At 37.5% G+C, this 19,125-nt stretch overlaps 1 protein-coding gene across 1 annotated transcript in view; it reads right to left on the bottom strand.

The window, feature by feature from the left end:
• Positions 1–53: 53 nt before the first annotated feature.
• Positions 54–19,125, bottom strand: part of ubash3ba (ubiquitin associated and SH3 domain containing Ba) — a 49,680-nt gene continuing 30,608 nt past the window's right edge. Inside the window, exons 2-14 of the mRNA XM_053230415.1 lie at positions 18,384–18,437; positions 16,384–16,570; positions 14,814–15,012; positions 13,590–13,759; positions 11,847–12,055; positions 11,607–11,757; positions 11,080–11,200; positions 8,727–8,849; positions 7,965–8,057; positions 7,557–7,701; positions 6,993–7,099; positions 6,616–6,725; positions 54–4,942 (exon numbers count right to left, since the gene is read on the bottom strand). Of these exons, the coding sequence (XP_053086390.1) occupies positions 4,805–4,942; positions 6,616–6,725; positions 6,993–7,099; positions 7,557–7,701; positions 7,965–8,057; positions 8,727–8,849; positions 11,080–11,200; positions 11,607–11,757; positions 11,847–12,055; positions 13,590–13,759; positions 14,814–15,012; positions 16,384–16,570; positions 18,384–18,437 (1,807 nt within the window). The 3' untranslated portion in view covers positions 54–4,804. The remainder of the gene's footprint in view (positions 4,943–6,615; positions 6,726–6,992; positions 7,100–7,556; positions 7,702–7,964; positions 8,058–8,726; positions 8,850–11,079; positions 11,201–11,606; positions 11,758–11,846; positions 12,056–13,589; positions 13,760–14,813; positions 15,013–16,383; positions 16,571–18,383; positions 18,438–19,125) is intronic.

A 19,125-nucleotide genomic window follows, 5' to 3' on the forward strand; every position in this document is an offset into this window, starting at 1 on the left:
TTACAGCTTCCAGTATACCCACCTCGGCCCACATCACTCTGGCTTGACAAATCTCATGGTGATAAAACATTTATTTTCAAACATTGTTAATATCTTTTAAGCAGATAAGTCGCAAAATAATCTGAAACAATTTACAGAGATAATCCTTTGCAGCAAAATATAACAATCTTCTGGAACACATCCTTGGAATGCATAAGAATCAAAGTAATAATTTAATTACACAGAACACAACTTGCAGTATACTTGTGTGTACTTGTTTCAAGTAAAGAAGTTACCTGTAAGGAGTGAATTGTGTGGCTTCACGCATGCATGAGCTGGCATGTGGATAAGAGCTACATGACCCAAGGTCAGAAGCTGCACTTTAATGACCGTGAGTAACAATATCAGCTTAAACAGCATGTCATTGAATATGAATATATGGCTTACACACAATAGCTGAACTGAGCTCACAAGGTTATTGATGACACCATCATCCATCTGCCATTCCTGCCATCATTTGTGTACTAACTTATTACTTATATGCTTATTATTACTCATATACTTAGGCTTCCTATCTGCGGTTGTATGTTTTAGTTCAACAGCCTCATTTTTTGCACTTCCCAGATAAAACATTGAATAAAGTTTGCTTCAGTTTGTCTTCTTGCTTCTATAGTTTGTAATTCAGCACTGTTCTAAACCTTGTCGTAATGAAATTTCTTTCATTTAAATACTAAATAGACCAAACAGGTGAAGCTTTATTTAAGACCAGGTTCCTCCTGTTTTGAACCCACACTTGTCGGCTTTTTCTGCTTTCTCTTGGTTGAATCCTCTTTGCTACTTTTAGGAATGTTTATGAACTTAAGCCAAGGGTTTTTTCAAGTGTGACCACTTGGAAAAACGCTTGATTCACGTTAACAAGTTAACAAAAAACGTGAATAAAGCTGTTTATAATTGTTCACAAGAATATAGAGCAGGGATCATCAGCTAGAGGATCATGGTCCAGACATACATCCAGTAAAGTATTTCAGCACACCAAACTGAGTATTTGAAAAATACTGTAGCAGAAGCGATAAACATGGCCATAGTTCACTGACTTTAATTTTCGAAACATGGAACAGCATGGTTTCTGTAAGAGATCCTATGTTGCAGCCAATCACATACAATTACGTAAACTATTTAGCTGAAGGTACCTCATCGGTCTAGAGACTAGATACTGGGCTGTAGACATTAGGTCAGAAAAGGGGAGCGTTTTTTACAGACTTTCATACAGGTTTAATTTTAATTTACCATCTTTGGTCTGATTAGATAACTGTAAACATGGCTTGTTTAAAATTAAATCCATGACAAAAAGAGAGTGGTGCTAAAACATACAAAACATAACCACTTCAATTCCTCTTATTCATAGGCAAAAATCATTAATAATTATTAATACATAAGCATTAAATGGTATACGTCTTCACCATTTTGTCACGTTAGTTATCTTTGTAAGCAAGGAACTTACAAATTTTAGTTGAATACCCCTGCTATATAATATTTTTTGTCAATGTAACATTGAATTGTTGCTTTCAGATTGGAATTTATAAGGCAAACGTTTTCTTTTGTACCTCATAGCTGACAACTTCATTACTTTATACTGTCGGCTAATTGCAAGCAGGCTAGTTAGCAACCCGAATGCTGTACGCAATATAAATGAAACAGCCTGTACAAACTGGGAAGGAAATGCGTCCAAGTACATGATTGCTCTTGCTGCTAAGAAGTTCATGGAAAAATTGAGTGCGTGTACTGCCACCCGTGAGATGTGGGTGATTGCGACGAGAAGCTGACAAGCGTGTGTTAAAACAGCAGTGAAACCCGGGGCTACTATTCAGAATCTTAGCAAGCTCTGAGACATCCTCTCTCACGATCAAGTGCATGGTTGACTTATTAGCATTAAGGAGCCATTAGCATTTCCTCCAGCTCTTTTTAACCTACAGCGATATGTGAATGATGTGTGAATGCAGCCATTTTGGAAGAACGATCGCTATATAATTTGGCATTTTATGTTCATCAAGTGGCATTTTCATCTCAGGTAGAGTAATCTCTCTCTCTCTCTCTCTCTCACACACACACACACACACACACACACACACACACACACACACTTCATTAAACCCACATATACAGCTTCACAGGAAGCAATTTTTTCCAATGAGCTAAGACACATTTCAAGTCACCACGACTGTAAGCAAGTTTTAAGAACTTTAAATAAGTGTGAAGGTAATCAATTCCTCGCTGTATAACTGGGAAGAAATGAACATCATTTAGAAGACATAACATTATTTAGAAGACAAAAAAAAATTAGTTTGAGGCTCACATCACAACTGAGGGACAGTTAATAACACAAAGATAAAAATGCATGCCTCTGATTATAAAAATTAGTTTGACAAATTATGCATAACCATCCAGTAAACTGAAACCATACTTGGTACATCAACATCAAACAGATTCACAAAATTCATGTTAAAAATCATAAAATGTGATACAGAACATATAGACTTGGCATGTTGTTCAACCTCATGTTCACACCTAAACTAGCATAAGACCCGAAACTACACAAACGGATCAGGAAAGAGTGTAACTTGCGAAGGCTGATGTGTATAGCAAAAATAAGGGGGAGGAGACTGCATGTTTTAAATTTTGCTACAGTTTGATTCCTCTGCTTGCAAAACAGAGAGAAAAGCAAAAATACTTTATATGAAGCACCAGAAAAAATTCTTAGCAGTTATGCTATGAATAGATAAATAAATGCAATTATATGCTTGTCATTTGAGAACGAAAAGCATGAAATAGTTTGATGTGTGCTACTATGTACAGAAGTGTACTTGTTTGTGGACTACTTTCCAAGTTCCTATCCAAAAAGTAAGGCTTCCTGATTGACCTGTTGCTCATAAAGAGCTTATCAAGCATTTACATACCATGATATAGTGGGGTTAAAAAAAGTCTGAGTCTGTTACCAAGAACTGCTTTCAGCATTTTAATAGAAATTATATTTTGCTGACAAGATTACATTATTATGCGTTATATAACTTATAAAAACGTTCTTATTGACCGCTGTAAGTGTGATAACGTATAACGCATATAGAACAGTAATTGAGTTAAGATCATGGGTTAATTCTGTGTTCTGGATGTATATATGTGACTATTTGAATGTATCATATACACTATATGGCCAAAAGTATGTGAACACCTGACCATCACACCCATATGTGCTTGCTGAACATCCCTTTGCAGATTTTTGTCCTTTGCTGTTATAATAACCGCCACTCTTCTGGGAAGGCTTTCCACCTGATTTTGGAGCGTGGCTGTAGGGATTTGCTCATTCAGCCAAAAGAGCATTAGCATCAGGCCACTCAAGTTCTTCCACTGCAACCATGGCTTCATGGCCCTTGCTTTGCACACAGTGGCGCTGTCATGCTGGAACATTTTTGGGCCCGTTAGTTTCAGTAATGGGGAATATTCTTAATGCTACAGCACACAAAGACATTCTACACAATTGTGTGCGTCCAGCTTTGCGGCAACAGTTTAGGGAAGAACCACATATGGGTGTGATGATCCACATTCTCATGGCCATGTAGTGTATATCACTATATTTACTGAAGTAAATGGTGTATGATGAATTCCCAAACAGTTTCAATAGAACTGCTGATGAACTCAAAACAGTGCTTGATGGTCGACTCAGACTTTTTGACCCGACTGTTTGAACAACTGGTTCTCAAAATGGCTCCCGGGGTCTATGTTTTTCTTTTATTTTTTTTTTACTTCGTTACAGTGATATAAGTCACAACCAATTATTATTAAAGTTATTATATGTATTATTGAGTTCTCGTAACTATTGACCTGTTTGACATGTCATTTGTATTGAATGGGTTTAGTCCAAACATCAGTAACTCAAAAACAAGCTGGCCTATAAACCAAGGCTGCAATAAATAGGCAAAATATTATGCATATTTTTAAATAATTAACCTTATTTGAATAGTTGGATTAAACTAAGAGGAGGCATGGAATTTATTTTATAGTTAAAGGGGACCCCAGCTGTCAAAAGTTTGAGAAGCCCTGGTTTATTAATATTTTGCATGCAACATTGATGAACTGCTAAAATAAGCCCTATACCAACTTCATCCTGAGGCGAACTCATTGTCTGAGACGACATGTCAGCTTCTTCCCAACCGCTCTGCTCCTTTCTGATTGTCATGCTTGAGTTTCGTCTCTTGTGCTTGATTTCGGTTGACAAGATATTTGAAAAGTAGCCTGGAAGCTTGGTGCAAAACGCTGAACATGTCTGCTTTTCTCACAGTGTGTCTGGCGGCGGCCATGTTCCCTTTGCGGCATCAGTTTTACGAGGGTGAGCAAGGCTGCTTAGGATGGCGGCCATCTTGGAAGCGTCGGTTGATGTACTTTTGATGTAGCTAGCGTGAAACTCTTGCTGAGATGGGAAACCCGTGGAAGTCATCGGCTACTTTAGCTACTGCACATAGCAGCCTTGAACTTTCACACTAATCCATGACAGTCAAGCAGTAAACATGCCCTGTAATAAGGGCATGACATAAATGTATGAGCGTAGTTATGGACACAGACAGCATTGCTGCAACACACAGAGACGTACAGAATCAGAATGGAATCGTGCAGCAGAGAGGCTGCTGTATGGAAGCCTGTGTTTGCTCTGTGTAAGATCTAATGGTGCAGGAGCGCCACAGAGTGGAAGAAGAGAGTGAATGACAGCGTGATTCTCAGCTGCCCTTGGTGAGAAGAGCTAAAAGGCGGGCCAACCGAAAGAAGGCAGAGCCTGTCAGTCCTGCAGCAGAGTTTCCCTCCAGTTGAAGCTATGATTGGGCCCATGGGTCAGGGGGAGGATGGGTGGGTCCACGAGTTGCCACACCCCCGTCTCGCCCATCTCTTCACAGGCACAGAAACCCAAGTACGGGATCTGGAGGAATGGAGAAAGGTTAACTGAGACTGTAGACAGATTAGATATTATAACTTCCTTATTAAAAACTTGAACTTGAAACTTGAACTTGAAACTTATTAAAAATGTTTTTGTTTGTTATTATATTATTATTTGCATACCATTTATAACTGTAATACTTTTTTATCATAGTGTTTAATAGTTTTTTCCCCGTAATGGTTTCCTTTGACGCCTTTATGAAACAGTTTGAAATAATCCCATATAACATTCACAATTTTCAGTAAAATAAGCAGCATTTGGTTGCAACAGACACATCTCATGTTTATACCACGTAAACTGATTTATGTAGCAGGCCTTTCATTTCCCATGCTATATATCTGCCTCTAAAATCGTACTTCAGTGCCTCCTAGTGGTTTATTCCACAGTCCCTTGCATGTTGCTTGACAAAGCCAAGATTAATTTATAAAATGAGATGAATAGCTTAATAAATCATAATAGATGCAGAAAATTGCTTTATGCTTTCTTGCTTTCAGGTTACAAGTTTGATTTCTACTACAGAACTGTTGATATTCTCCATTGGTCAGGTTAATATTAATAAACTAGGTTTAGTTAGATGTAATTCAGTCTCTGTTATGGATAGATATATGAAATAAAAATGTACAAACTATATGTGAAAACTATGTGTCCTTTTAATGCCATGGGAGGCAATGGGTCACTATATGTCTCTGTATCACATCTCAATACCAAAGTACGCTTGAATTATAAAGCTACTCAGAAACTACACCTAGTTAAATCAAGCTGTGGCCTACTTGTTCAGTTTATCCATTAAACCTTAGGCATGCTTTCTTTAGATGAGAGCACAAATTAACCAAAACAGAATCACAATAATTGAGAACAATTGAAAATTTGAGAACTTGGGATAATCAATTGGGAGCTGGAAAAAGTTAAGGATGTTTGGGCCAGGGTAAATCAAAAGCAATTTGTTTCACACCATTAAAAATGTAACTATAATCAGATAAAATATATGATGTATATATAAAGAGTTATAAGAGGAATAAAACACTTTGGGACATGTAGGTATAAGAAAATCCTCAACTTCAGGGTGGTAATGCAACACACACGCCTCACACAACCCTACCAGTCTTGTTTAATTCTTAACATATGCAACATTTCTAAATATCTAATCTAATCTTATTTAAACTGAATAAGCCTTCTCTAAGCTTTCCCCTGAACAGGTTTATTCTTACACACTTGATTTCTTGGCAACAAGAAAAATCCAAAAAAGTGAACAATCCATTTCAGCTACCTCTGTAAATTCAATGGGGGGAAAAAAGGGCCCATAAAAAGGGCAAATATTTTGCAAATATTTAAAAAGTAAAGAAATAGTGACACTCAATATGTCATTGAGCTATAACACTGCTAATTAATTCTCCTGTGTGATTTCTAAGATCTCAAAGCCAGCAGCAGTCTGTCTCTCCACACTGGTTTGATACACATAAGAGTTTTAGTTTAAGATCCAGACACATGAAGGCAGTGTTGGTCACAAATCTGTCTGAGTGTAGGAGCAGCACGTCTAGTCTAAAAACAGTAATTAGTCATGCTTCATTTTGTTAATGAAAAAGCTTCTTTGTAAGGATAAAGGAAATGTTGTAAATTTATTTAAAATAAAAAAACAACTGAGAAATGCAACAGACCTTCCGGACCACTTGCACAAAGTCTTTGGAGTTCTGTGGGCTGAGGCCCTGCATCTGGCGTGTACAGGCCTCTAAAGACGAAGCGTGGGCCACTATCAGCACTGTGTTTCCTGTTCACAAAACCACATGGAAAACATAAATCTGGAAACACACCCACTTAAGCACTTCAAAGCTGGTCATTAGAGAATATACTTTATGCACTAATGTTACTTTAGCTGTTATACTTTTGTCTGTAATACATTAGTACACAATAGGAAATAATTCCTGAATGGAGCATGTAATGTCAGTATGGGTTTGACTTAACGGCATCATTTTCAAAGAGCAGAGTGAATTAGTTGCCTGTATCTAAGACAGAAGAGATCAGCAGTGCTCCTTACCCAGGGCTTTACACTCGGCTAGGATTTCCCGCGTCACTTGGAAACTGCGGGTGATGTAAGTGTCGTACGACTCTGACACAGTCAGCTTGCTGATGGGAATATGAGGTCTAGGCACAAGAGATGACACAGTCTTCACCCAGACATCCAAAAACACTCCTTTACCACAACTGACCTCCACTTCTCAGTCATCCAGGCAAAGAACTGATCTATATCAGCATTACCCGGTCTTAAAGCTGGACAGTCATTACTCTAGGCCACATTAAATATTTAGAGATTAGAGTCAAGCTTTTTTTTTTTTTTTTTACTGATAACATGAAATATGAATTTTTATCTTCTTTGTGTTTTATTTTAACTATCATTTTTGGCATCAGTGAAAATTAACTTGACTCAGTGAACTCATTTCTTGTTATACTTAGTCATGCTGACCAAAAGACCAAGGTCCCCTTTACTCCAAGAAGATTCACGCACAACACTGGATTTTATTTCATGTCACAAAAACTTAACGTATGTTTTTTCTTTGGCCCATTTTGATCAGTAATGAATATTGTGGAACTGAATAAGGACCTGTAGGTTGTGTCCACACTAAAGTTAGCAGCTGCCAGTTCAGTAGGTGGAATCCAGGTGGGTAAGGATGACCCCGATACCCATTTGGTCCACTCAAAGAGTCCAGGTTCGACTCGTATTTTAGTCTTCCCATCCTGCTGAAGCCCTGGGAGAGAGAGAGAGAGAGATCGAGAGAGAGAGAAAGAGAGAGAGTGAGAGAGAGAATAAGAGAGAGAGAAAGAGAAAAAAAGAGAGAGAGAGAGAGAGAGAGAGAGAGAGAGAGATGAGTGAGTGGCACATAAGAATCTTTTAAAAGCAAAAGGAGGAAAATAGTAACAGAGGAAATAGCCAAAGTGCTTCGTCATTGTGAGTGAAGGTCAGAGGGCTAAATGGAGTGATGGAGAGTGAAAGAGATAATGGCAAGTGTACCTCGGAGGATATTATGGGCTGTCTGCACACATCGCAGGGAGGGCGAGCAGTACACAAAGTCAATAACTGTGTGACTCTCAAACAGGGCCTCTCCTAAATAGAACAAAAGAACACACACATACAGTTTTGCAACAGAGTAGGGGGAAGAAAAAAAAAAACAATAGTTGTAGTCATATTTTGGTTACTGTTAATTAAAGTTATAGCTTCAGTTGATGAAAAAAACCTGCAGCAATTTTCTTCACTAAACTACATGTTTTATGTCTTAAATTTTCCTGAATACAAAATTAAATGCATTACGGCTTCCTGATGTGCACTATGCCTTCAGGGGCATATTTATTAACGTTACTCTACTGAGTTCACTACATTTACTCTACTGTTCACTACATTACAAAAACTTAATAACTGTAATTAATCATTCCCACTTGAGTGTTCTTGGTGGGGTGTATTTTATCATAAAAATAATGTTGCTGCAACTGACAAAGGTTGGCAGCGATACCGAGTTGGAAAAACGGCAGCTGCAACCACAAAGCTTTAACGTTAGCTTAGCTAACCAGATCAAAGAAGGAAGGAGGCATTGGGTACGTCGATCAGTGCACAAGCAACCACAGTGTCACTTGGCACACATTATCTATTTACAAAGAGCACCTACTTCATGCAAATTACAATTTCTCAAGACTGTTCTACCAAACTAATTTTCAATGATAAAGGGAAGCATTGTGTGTTTTCAGGTTGATACTGAGAGTGTTCCTGTATAGTACTGACCCACTAATCGAGCCTGTGTGGCTCCAAACACAGTGATAGGACAGTCCTTATCATACTCCCTGTACCCTCCACTCCGCACTGGAAGACTACTCGGCATATTGAGGTTGGATCGGACATAACGACCTGAAACACATTTGCAAACAAGGACACATATTATTAAAAACAGGCACAATGAACAGAATAGTGCCCAACTGTAGTAGGTGCAGACTTTTAAGGTGATCAGTGATGAGTTTATATCTCTGTTATATCTCTTATTGTTAATGCTGTGTAGACTGTTTATATATATATATATATATATATATATATATATATATATATATATATATATATATATATATATATATATATATATATATATTATATTATATATATATTCTTATACACTTTTTTTTTTTAATCCCTTCATATATTTTTTATGTATATATTTTCTTATATTTAATATTTTTCTTTATATATATATATATATATATATATATATATATATTTTTGTATGTATATATTTTTCTTTATATTTAATACTTTTCTATATTTTCTTTTTTTGTTGGAACAGCTGTACAAAGCATTTCACTGCAAGTCGTACTGTGTATGGTTATGCATGTGACAAATCAATTTGAATTTGAATTTGATTTCTTTGCCTTCTTTGAATCAGAGACTGACTGACTGACTAGTTATTTAAACGTAGTGGATAAAACCTTTTAGGAGCTTAAAGGTAATGCTATGAAAACAACATTACATGATCAGGTTCATCTGAGTTTAGCAGCTGAGTAATGTTAGTTATGAAATTCAGTAAGCTAAATACTGTAATAATGGATAGATATTGTACCAACTTATTATTTACAATAACTTTCTTGTTTCTACAGTAAGAGCTCACTCAGAATAATAATGAAAAGATTTTAAATATGTATCATTATTTTTATGAAAGATGAATGTATATTAGATGATATGGTTTACATGAGATTTCTATAAGGAGATGTTTATTTAACATTTACGGAAGGAGTCTACAAGCTTCAGCATTTTGTAATGGTTTTCCACCATGGGAGAGTCTTCAGGACAAAGAACTTTGTGGTTTCTGTTTCCTTCATAATATAACAAGGTGCAATGTTTTGGTTTTTTTTGTCTAATTAACTCCAAAACAGAAAAAAGAGAGGTATCGCTGCTTTTTACAGGAATGAACTTGTTTTGCGGACAGTCCACAACATTAAATGTAACTATAAACTACAACGTGTCATTTTTTTGTTCAGTTAATAAAATATCATTGGTTGCTGTGGTATAAGAGGAATAAAACACTTCAGTACACGCTTCATGTCGTGTTGCATCACACCACCGGACCATTGATTGCTTTTCTACAGCAGCATGACTCATTGTGCTTTATTCCTTACAAAGTATACATTTGTATTTTCATAGTGGTGCAAATAGCAGCTTCCTATAAACTTCACCTTTGAACTTGAATGATTTTATTAGATTCGTTTTTAAGTATATTACTAAATAATTGTACTGTATGCATGTAAAATATTAAGCAAGTAGATCCAATTTACTGTCAATATGTGTGTGTACAAAATATTTTTAAAACTTACATTATCCTATTGGCACATACTAGTTAGAACTAATTATTAAGATAGTTATTAAGCTAACTAGCAAAGTAATAACACTACGTAGCTAGTATTAGTTGACCTTTACTGACTCTTCCATAATAAAGAGTGTTAAACTGAGCTTTATAACTGTGCCGACTTCTCTAGGTGAGGCGCATATACCGTACACTCCTGGGCCAAGCACAAAATGGCAAATATTAAGCTTTTAAAGGTCTTAACAACAGAAAATTTTTGGTCAGAAAATTAGCAGGAATGAAACAAATGCACTCCTGAGAGCTCCTGTGCCACCATTTGCTCGTTTCCTTTTGCTGCAGTGAACTGTTTGGGGGAAAGCTAGAAACAGGGAAATTCACTTATATAGTCTTTTTGTACACAAAATCATGATAATGATTAACATGTTTGATGTAAAATTCAAACTAACACATGTACAAAAGTTTCCAAAAATATCTTCTGGGATGTTTTTTTTTTCTTAAAAGATTAGTCATTATTTGGTTATCTGCATCACATGATCAAGGACCACAAGGCTTAACCATTTAATAAAGCTTAATATTTTGGGCTTGGTCCATTTTTGTTTTGCCCAGGAGTATAAAGACAAGCAAAGGCCTAAGCCCAGAGAATCCAAGAAATATGCAGCGGGTCATGCACAGGAAATGGTGACAGGGATAGACAAGTGAAAAACAAAGCGAAAGGGCAACTGTTAACATTGGACAAGCTCATTTGCAAAATGAATACATGTAAACATCCCCTGACCCCTGAACTCTGACCTTTGGCATCAAAGCACTGGGTGATCCAGTGTTTTCCAAACACCACATCCATCCTCTCACCATGACGACACACAAACAGGGTTCTCTTGGGCAGTCGAGACTGGCTATTGGTGCGTAGCACCTAAAAGCGAAGAAAGAAAGAGTCACATTAACTGTTACACAGTGCTGGAAGTGAAGAACATTTCGTATAACAGAGACACTACTTCTTTTTTAAAAAAAATGTTTCTATTGGTTTTGGTTCTATTTTTCTGACTGCTCTGTTTTAGGACAGTTTAAACTACTTGATACTTGATAATGAACTTGATTAAAGACAGTAGATTTTCCCAAAAGATTTTAAAAAGAAGGGAAATGCTTTAAATGATTTGGTCAGTCTTTAAAAGCCTCAACAGAAACTTCTCACAATGTTAATAAGCTAGTTATGTATGCAAAAGATTTATGGAGTTCCTCAGCAGGGACCCTACGGCATGCACGTTTGACTGTGTTTCTATTTCTTTGTGTACAATGAGGGTGAATCTTGTGTTTCTTACCTGCATCGGTTGACATACGACACTCAGAGGGTGTTGTTCCACTGAGCTGTGGTCATCAAGGAGACGTCCATCCAGCTGTCCATCAAAAACAGACCCGCCTACTGCACCAAATCCTACAGTTGGGGAGGTACAGTTGAGGAAAGAATGGGACCTGTCAAAAAAAAACGAGAAACTAAGTAAATACAAGTACTCTCCACCTGTTCACCTTTTTCTACTAAGCGCGTAAAATGGTTCTCTCACCCATGAAGCACCCATGTGTCACACTCGTCTGCTCGGCTGACGTAGTTCTCAGGCAGCAGGCCAGAAAGCCCCGTGCCCATTGATGTGCCATAAACCCAGCCCTCACTGGCACTACCCTGCTCCACTGGAGACATGAAGATGAAGTCTCCTGGCACTAGCTCTAGTTCGTCCTCATTCTGGGGAGTGTACGGATACATCACCCGCAATGTCTATGGGGCAAAAAGGAGCACATGGGTCATTGATAAATAGGGTCACTATTATGTGCAGAAGCTATATTTCATCAGGGGTGGACAAGTCAGTAGCCCAGGCACTCAGGACCAGCAGGTTTCATGTCTGAGCTATTTGTTTTTTTTTTATTTGTAGCTGTGTGGCAGACAAGTAGGTTCAACAACCTGAAAAAGAAAAATCTACTGCATTATTGACTCTTGCAAAATGAAAGCTTTTATTTGATATGTAGACTATGTTTACATGTAACATACTTATTTAAGATGCTTTTTAATCAGTGTGCAGGGGTAGCCAGACTCAATATCTTTTACATGCGACGCGAGGACAAAACACCAAACCTCATAGCCCGAAACACTGGTCACTGACTTGCTGATTTGCTGAGGGCTCAAAAACAATGTGCTACATAATCATATACTCAGAGCTACCACTTTTTATCCTAATCAGTTACATTCCCTGCAACCAAAACATGGGACTGGGCAGCACATTGGAGCTTTTACTGCTCAGTGGTACTGCTCTGATTCTAGCATATATTAGTCAGCAGATTATTAAAATGGTGACATAAACAGCACACATCTTATTTTGGATAATCAGCGTATTTAGTGCACGTACACTTTTTATCTCGAGCTGCTCTACATTTGAGGTTGTGCGCAAATTGGAAAAATATCCAGCTTTGGATCAAAAGAGACAAACTCAAATGCATATGTGCAATTTGCACATAAGAACTCATAAATATTCAACAGTAAAGAGACTGCCTTGAGACCGGACTCATTTCATTAGCAGTCTCAAGTTAATCACACTTCTAACCAATCAAGAAAATATAGATCATATTAATGATGTAGTGTTTATCAGCACTACTCCACTGCTAGGTTGATAAAACAGTTTAACTCCTTACAAGCTACTTGATTTAAAATGTAGTAGCATTCCACCTTCCAACTGAGTAATGGAGTTAAATGAATAACTTCACTGCAATGTTACATTTAAAAAACTGTTACTGCTTCAAAGTGATTATAATACAAGAGCAGAGTGATTTGATTGTATTGAAGATCTCATTAGTAATGTTTGCTGATGTGTTTTGCATGACTACATTGCAGGGAAACATACAGCTGGAAAATGTAATGCACTTATCTTAGTATATATCAGAATGATGATTCTTTTTGTTTTCGAGCTAACAGCGTGCCTCTTGTTATCAAGATCTAGTTTGAATACAGATATTGGCTGCTTCTGAGGTTAAGCTTCGGGAAACCACAGTATGGTCTCATCTGGAGGTATCATAGACTGAGACAAACTCTGAGACATCAAAGTGCTATAAATGTATGGCTCAGGCTGCCAAAAGATGTGAGACAGATCCGATTGAAACTAAACACTGACCGGAAAGGCTAACCACTTCAGTCTATCCTTGCTGATCTATAGATAGAACTGAGCAAAGGGGAAGCGGATAACAAACTAAAAGCACCTTCATGATAGCAGATACTGGTTCCAATAAATGCCTCCGGTCTGGGAGGAGTTACAGGTTTATACCTCGTGATTGGCGAATCGGATGTCCCGTGAGAACAGAACGGCGAGCCAATCGCAGCCCAGAGACACGTCCACTCCCCTAGCCAGCTTTTCCAATGAGGTGAGGTGATTGGTTGGGAAATGGTAGGCCAGAGTTACGTGAAGCTGCTTCTTATGTGGCTCCACATGGACGTCTGTGTGGTAAAGAGAGAAAAAAAAAGGCATAAAAAGGCTACTTTCATGACAGCATCAAATGTTTCTAGGTGTATTCATGATAAATATATAATAATATATTATGATAATGTTGCTACATATTGATATTGTGATGTTCCTTGCAGTGTAAGTACACAATGTTGGGTCATTATGTTTCCTGTGTAAAACTTCATGTTCTTTATGTACATATCATTGCATATTCATTTACATAACAATTTATTTAGAGAAATTTGTCTGTAGATAGTGAAGTAAGGATCAATATGCAAAGCAGGGTTACTCTTGTCATCTCAGAGTTGATTATTTTCCAATTACCTCTTATACCACAGCAGTTTGCCAATGATTACAATTTTTAAGGCAGTCCTATTTAACTGCTTATAGATACATTTAGTGTTGTAAAACGTCTGCAAGACATGTTAGTTCCTGTTATCAGTTACATTATAGCAGCTGTGAACAGTCATTTCCTCACTAGCCTCTTTTTTTTCTTGACATTAATAAGATGACAAAAAACACAGCTTGTCATGTTACAGAGAAACCAGAGCAAGTAAAGTTCTGAAGACTTTCCTGTGGAGGAAAACCTACTGACTGTTACAAAGTACTGACACCCAAGACTCCATAACTGGTATACAAACATATCCTTATGCAAAACTTCATCATATCAATTATATATATATATATATATATATATATATATATATATATATATATATATATATATATATATATATATATATATATACACACATACATACATACATATGTATATATATATATATATATATATATATATACACACACACACATACATTGATATATGATTTATATGATAATGATATATATTATCAGCAAAAGTTTGACGTCCAGTTACACGTTCAGACTTCAGTGTCTTCAGTCTCAGTTTTTATATCAATGACTCATTACTAGACCTTACTAGGCCCTCAAGTGTGAAAAAACATTTAAGATTCAGTGACCAGTGTGACTTAAAACCATCACAGATGTACAACAAAATCTACATTCTACACAGTTAAATATGCTCACCTGCTTTGGCAGTAGCCTCGGTGGCAAAATCAGCCGCAAAGCTCTTGAGCACCTCAGCTATCTTCTCCTCGACAAAGAGGCCAATGAAGTTGGAGGAGATGTAGAGCTCCAGTGGAAGGGGGGAGGGGAAACGGCCTCGCCACTGTCCCACGACAGTCTGCAACGCCTCACACAGTGCCTCGGCCTTAGCGTCCGTACACTGAACACACAAACACAAAAACATATGTATATAGTACACAAAGTTTCTTCTGAAAAAGAAATTCCACTCAAAAGACTTTTGCTCTCTCTCTTCTCTCTCAGAACCATCATTAGCTTACCATATTAAGCCATTTTTGCTTAATCTCACATTGAAAATATGATGGAACGCTAACGTTTAATTGAAGTATATATATTTACTTGAATTTTTTTTTTTACTTGAAACCTATTGAGACCATAGGTTACAACTATTGGCACCCCTGCAATTAGTATTTTGTGCAACCTCCCTTTGTCAACGCAACAACAAATTTTTCGTTGGGTTTGGATGTGTGTTTTGGATTACTGACCCACTGAAAGATCCAACCAAACTCAGTTATCACTTCTTGGAAGAGCAAGCCAGATTTTCATTTAAAATCTCCTGGTACTTCATGATGTGGACACTACCATGTTGCTGAATGACTAAGGGAATTAAGCCTCTATCATCTCATATTTAGTGAAATAAGAAGTCATGGATGACTGCTTATGCTTATGAGATGTTCAGGTGAACTTAAGAGGTAAAATATAAATGGGAATCTGTTTAAGTTATATTTTGATCATAAAGTTTTTTAGAGGTGTCAACAATAATGGCACAGTTTAAAAAATAGTGATAAGGAATTTTATTATCTTAGAATAAATTTACCACAACCTTTTCATAATCTTTCTACCCATTGTTAACAAGGGTGCCAATAATTCTGGAGCTGGCTGTATTGATAGTATTGGTACCAGCACTGTGTACAAGTCTTTTATCTAAAGTCTTCAACAGTTCACCAGCATTTAATAAAAGATTATTTAGAGTCTGATCTGAGATCTGCCAGTTCAAGCCCTTAAATAATATTTACATTTTCCTTGTTTCATTGCCATTCTGTACCTTTATGTTATGCCTATAGCACTTTAATAGTTAAAGAATATTCAAGAAAAACAAAAACATTTGACAGACTGCGGAGATGTAATACACACTGTATGGCTAAAGCATGCGAACACCTGATCATCACACGATATGTGGGTTTTCCCCAAACTGTTGCCACAAATTATGAAGCACATAATTTTCTACAATATTTTTGAATGTTTTGCCTTTACTGGAACTAAGAGGCCCAATCCTGTTCCAGCATGACAATGCCCTTGTGTACAAAGCGAAGTCCATAAAGACATGCTGTGCCAAGGTTGGACTGGAAGAACTCGAGTGGTCTGCACAGAGCCCTGACCTCAAGCCCACTGAACAGCTTTGGGATGAATTGGATCATTCACTATTGCGCTTGGTCAGATGTCCACATACTTTTGGCCATAGAGTGTCATTTATTTAACACTTCTTTAAAAAGCAGCTGTAAGTGAGTCTGACCATGAAGAATTGGCAGAGCGTGATGTGGGGGAAGATGTTATGAGCTTTGTTCTTGCCACACATGACGCGACTCTGCTGCCAGAACTGAGAAAGCTGATGGAGCAGCGGCCCGCTCGGGCGTAGGTACAACACGAACTCCCTTGGCAAGGGGTCGTCAAGAAACGGGTCGTCCACATGAGAGAATAACCTGCAAGCAGAAAGAGAAAAGGCAACTTCTGAATGAAAATATTAGAACATGAATAAATTTCCAGTATTGACTGATAATAAACACATTATTAAATGAAATGTCAAATTCTTAGAATGGCTGATTCGCATTTTGCTAGCTTTCACTCATTTCAGTAATGGGAGAAGAGAAGCTTGTATCACCAGGGGGCAGTAGAAAGCCAGGAAAAGGATAAAATACAGGTAGAACCCTGAAAGTGACCTGTGACATCTACAGTGACCTTCGTTTGGATTCTGTCTGAACAGCATCCAAAAAGTCTGACTGACAGGATTGAAATCCCGCCTCACATGACGTACCACTAGCTGTGCCTCACTCAATATTACACTGACATTAGCAGTCATTAGCAGAAATGTTCTGGGTAAATGGATGTGGGACTTGCTTCTGAGGAAGTGTTATTACACAGGCTCGTCTAGATAAAAGTGATTAAACTGATTTTTGGAAATATCTTACTGTAGCTGAGTCTGACACTCATTAAAGTTTCTTGCTTAAACTTCTCATGACCTAGAAACATTTCTACACCTTTAACTTCATTACCTTCATGGCAGGATATACGAATAGACATAAATATACAATTGTAAATCATGCCCATGTCCTCCTGCTAAATAGCTTGTAAACTAACTGCTAGTAAGCTAGCTCACATTTATTACGGGTTCATTAGTAGGAATTTAGTAAAACATTATATTTAGTAAAACAATTTATGTTCATCACTAACATTGAACAAGTAAGCTAGGTAGCAAGGCAGATGTACACAGATTTTGCTGCTAAAAATGTTCTTGTTCTGTTATATCAGGTGTGATTGGTGGAGAGACGTGGAGATTGTATTGTGACACAGCTTACTAACTACATGCTTAACACTCATCGCTAACCAAGTCCATGCGTAATGCTGTGTTAACAATTTTGACCCAAACTTCAAACTAAATATAATCAGAAACAACCATCCAACATGGGACAACTTCCTGTTTCTGAATTCTGAGGCACTTTTAATATAGATTTTGCATTGTAGTGGCTAGCTAGCTAGCAAGATGAATTAACTAGCTCATATTAGCAGACAGACATGGCATCTGTCATGTATTACACAAGTATATAAACTTGTATATAGTTTATACACTTATACAAGTATATAAACTAGTCAACTGATGTTTACAAATTAATTTATAGAGCACTCAGAGTACACAAAATTTGCTAAATTAGCTAGCAAAATTCACTAGCAAAAACTGAGGGCGTGAAACCTGAGGTAATGACAGTTAAGAAATGGTATGGCCCGTTATAGGGGTGTCTGAAAGTGTAATTTTCCTGTGCCTTTTTAAGACAGCTGGAAAACAGGTGTAAAATTTATTACTAAAAATATACATACTTTTTAAGAACACCTTTCACAATCTTTAGTCTTTCTTTTGTGGGGTTAAAGCCTTTTTAGGGGTCTGACTCCCCCCCCTCCCCCCCCCCTCCCCATGTAATTCACATCATGGAAAGCATTACTTTGTTTTAGTGACAAAACTGCAATTTTATTACACACACACACACACACAATTGATCCAGACAACATTTCCAGGCTGGAAAACAGATTTTCGTTTAGAATGGAGGTACATGAGTGCGAGAGAGAGCATGTGAATGGAGTGTGTTGAGAAGGAGTGTGTGTTTGTAGCAGCTGCACATTGTGATTAACTTCAATGGCCACAGAAGGAGCCCAAATAGACTCATAAAGGCAGCTGGCAAATAGCTATGTTCACTTTTATCAGGTCATGGGTGTGTGTGTATATATGTGTGTGTGATTACTCACCAGTCACAGGCCGCCTGTACATTTCTGCCACCGGTCGAAACCAATGCTTTCAGCCTGAGGGGAGGAGAGAGAGAGAAAGAGAGAGCGAGATCAGTTCCATTCCTGTGCTGGTCACAAAATCAATAGTCTCTTTTCCGGAGGATGTTTATCAGAACATGAGTGCTCATGAGGCTGTTAAGATAGCAGGCATACCTCCGCCTTCAGCAGAGCAAGAGTAAGACCATAAATGAAATCACTATCATCATCATCATCATCATCACCCTTATCATCCTCACACCGTCACATATGTATGATTCATTCAGACTCTTCGATCTTTACAGAACATTTATTTATAAGTAACAGAGAAAAAGAACTTACTGATATTCAAGGTTCAACTAATATTATGCCACATGGTTTGTCCTTTAAAGTTGGACTCAGGGACTTGTTTTTTTTAAAACATCTCCACAGATGTTAAACTCTGGCCTCCGTGGTACTACAGGCCCCGTAAACAGGAGGAAAAACAAATCATATGAACCACCAACATCCAACCAATCAGGGCAAGGAGACATCATGGTTTTCAGGATGCAAATCCAGAGACTGAGATGCTCAATAACCATGTCTGTGTTGATTTGGAAGTACGTTTGGCTCATCATCTTTTTGAAAGCTCTATCTATCTATACAGGCCCGAACCTCCTGGCAGAGGCAGCCAGGTTTGGGCTGAAATATACTGGTATTTTGCAGAATTCATAATGTGTTCAATCGT

Source organism: Pangasianodon hypophthalmus, chromosome 27 (genome assembly GCF_027358585.1).
Source record: "Pangasianodon hypophthalmus isolate fPanHyp1 chromosome 27, fPanHyp1.pri, whole genome shotgun sequence".
NCBI classification, from domain to species: Eukaryota; Metazoa; Chordata; class Actinopteri; order Siluriformes; family Pangasiidae; genus Pangasianodon; species Pangasianodon hypophthalmus.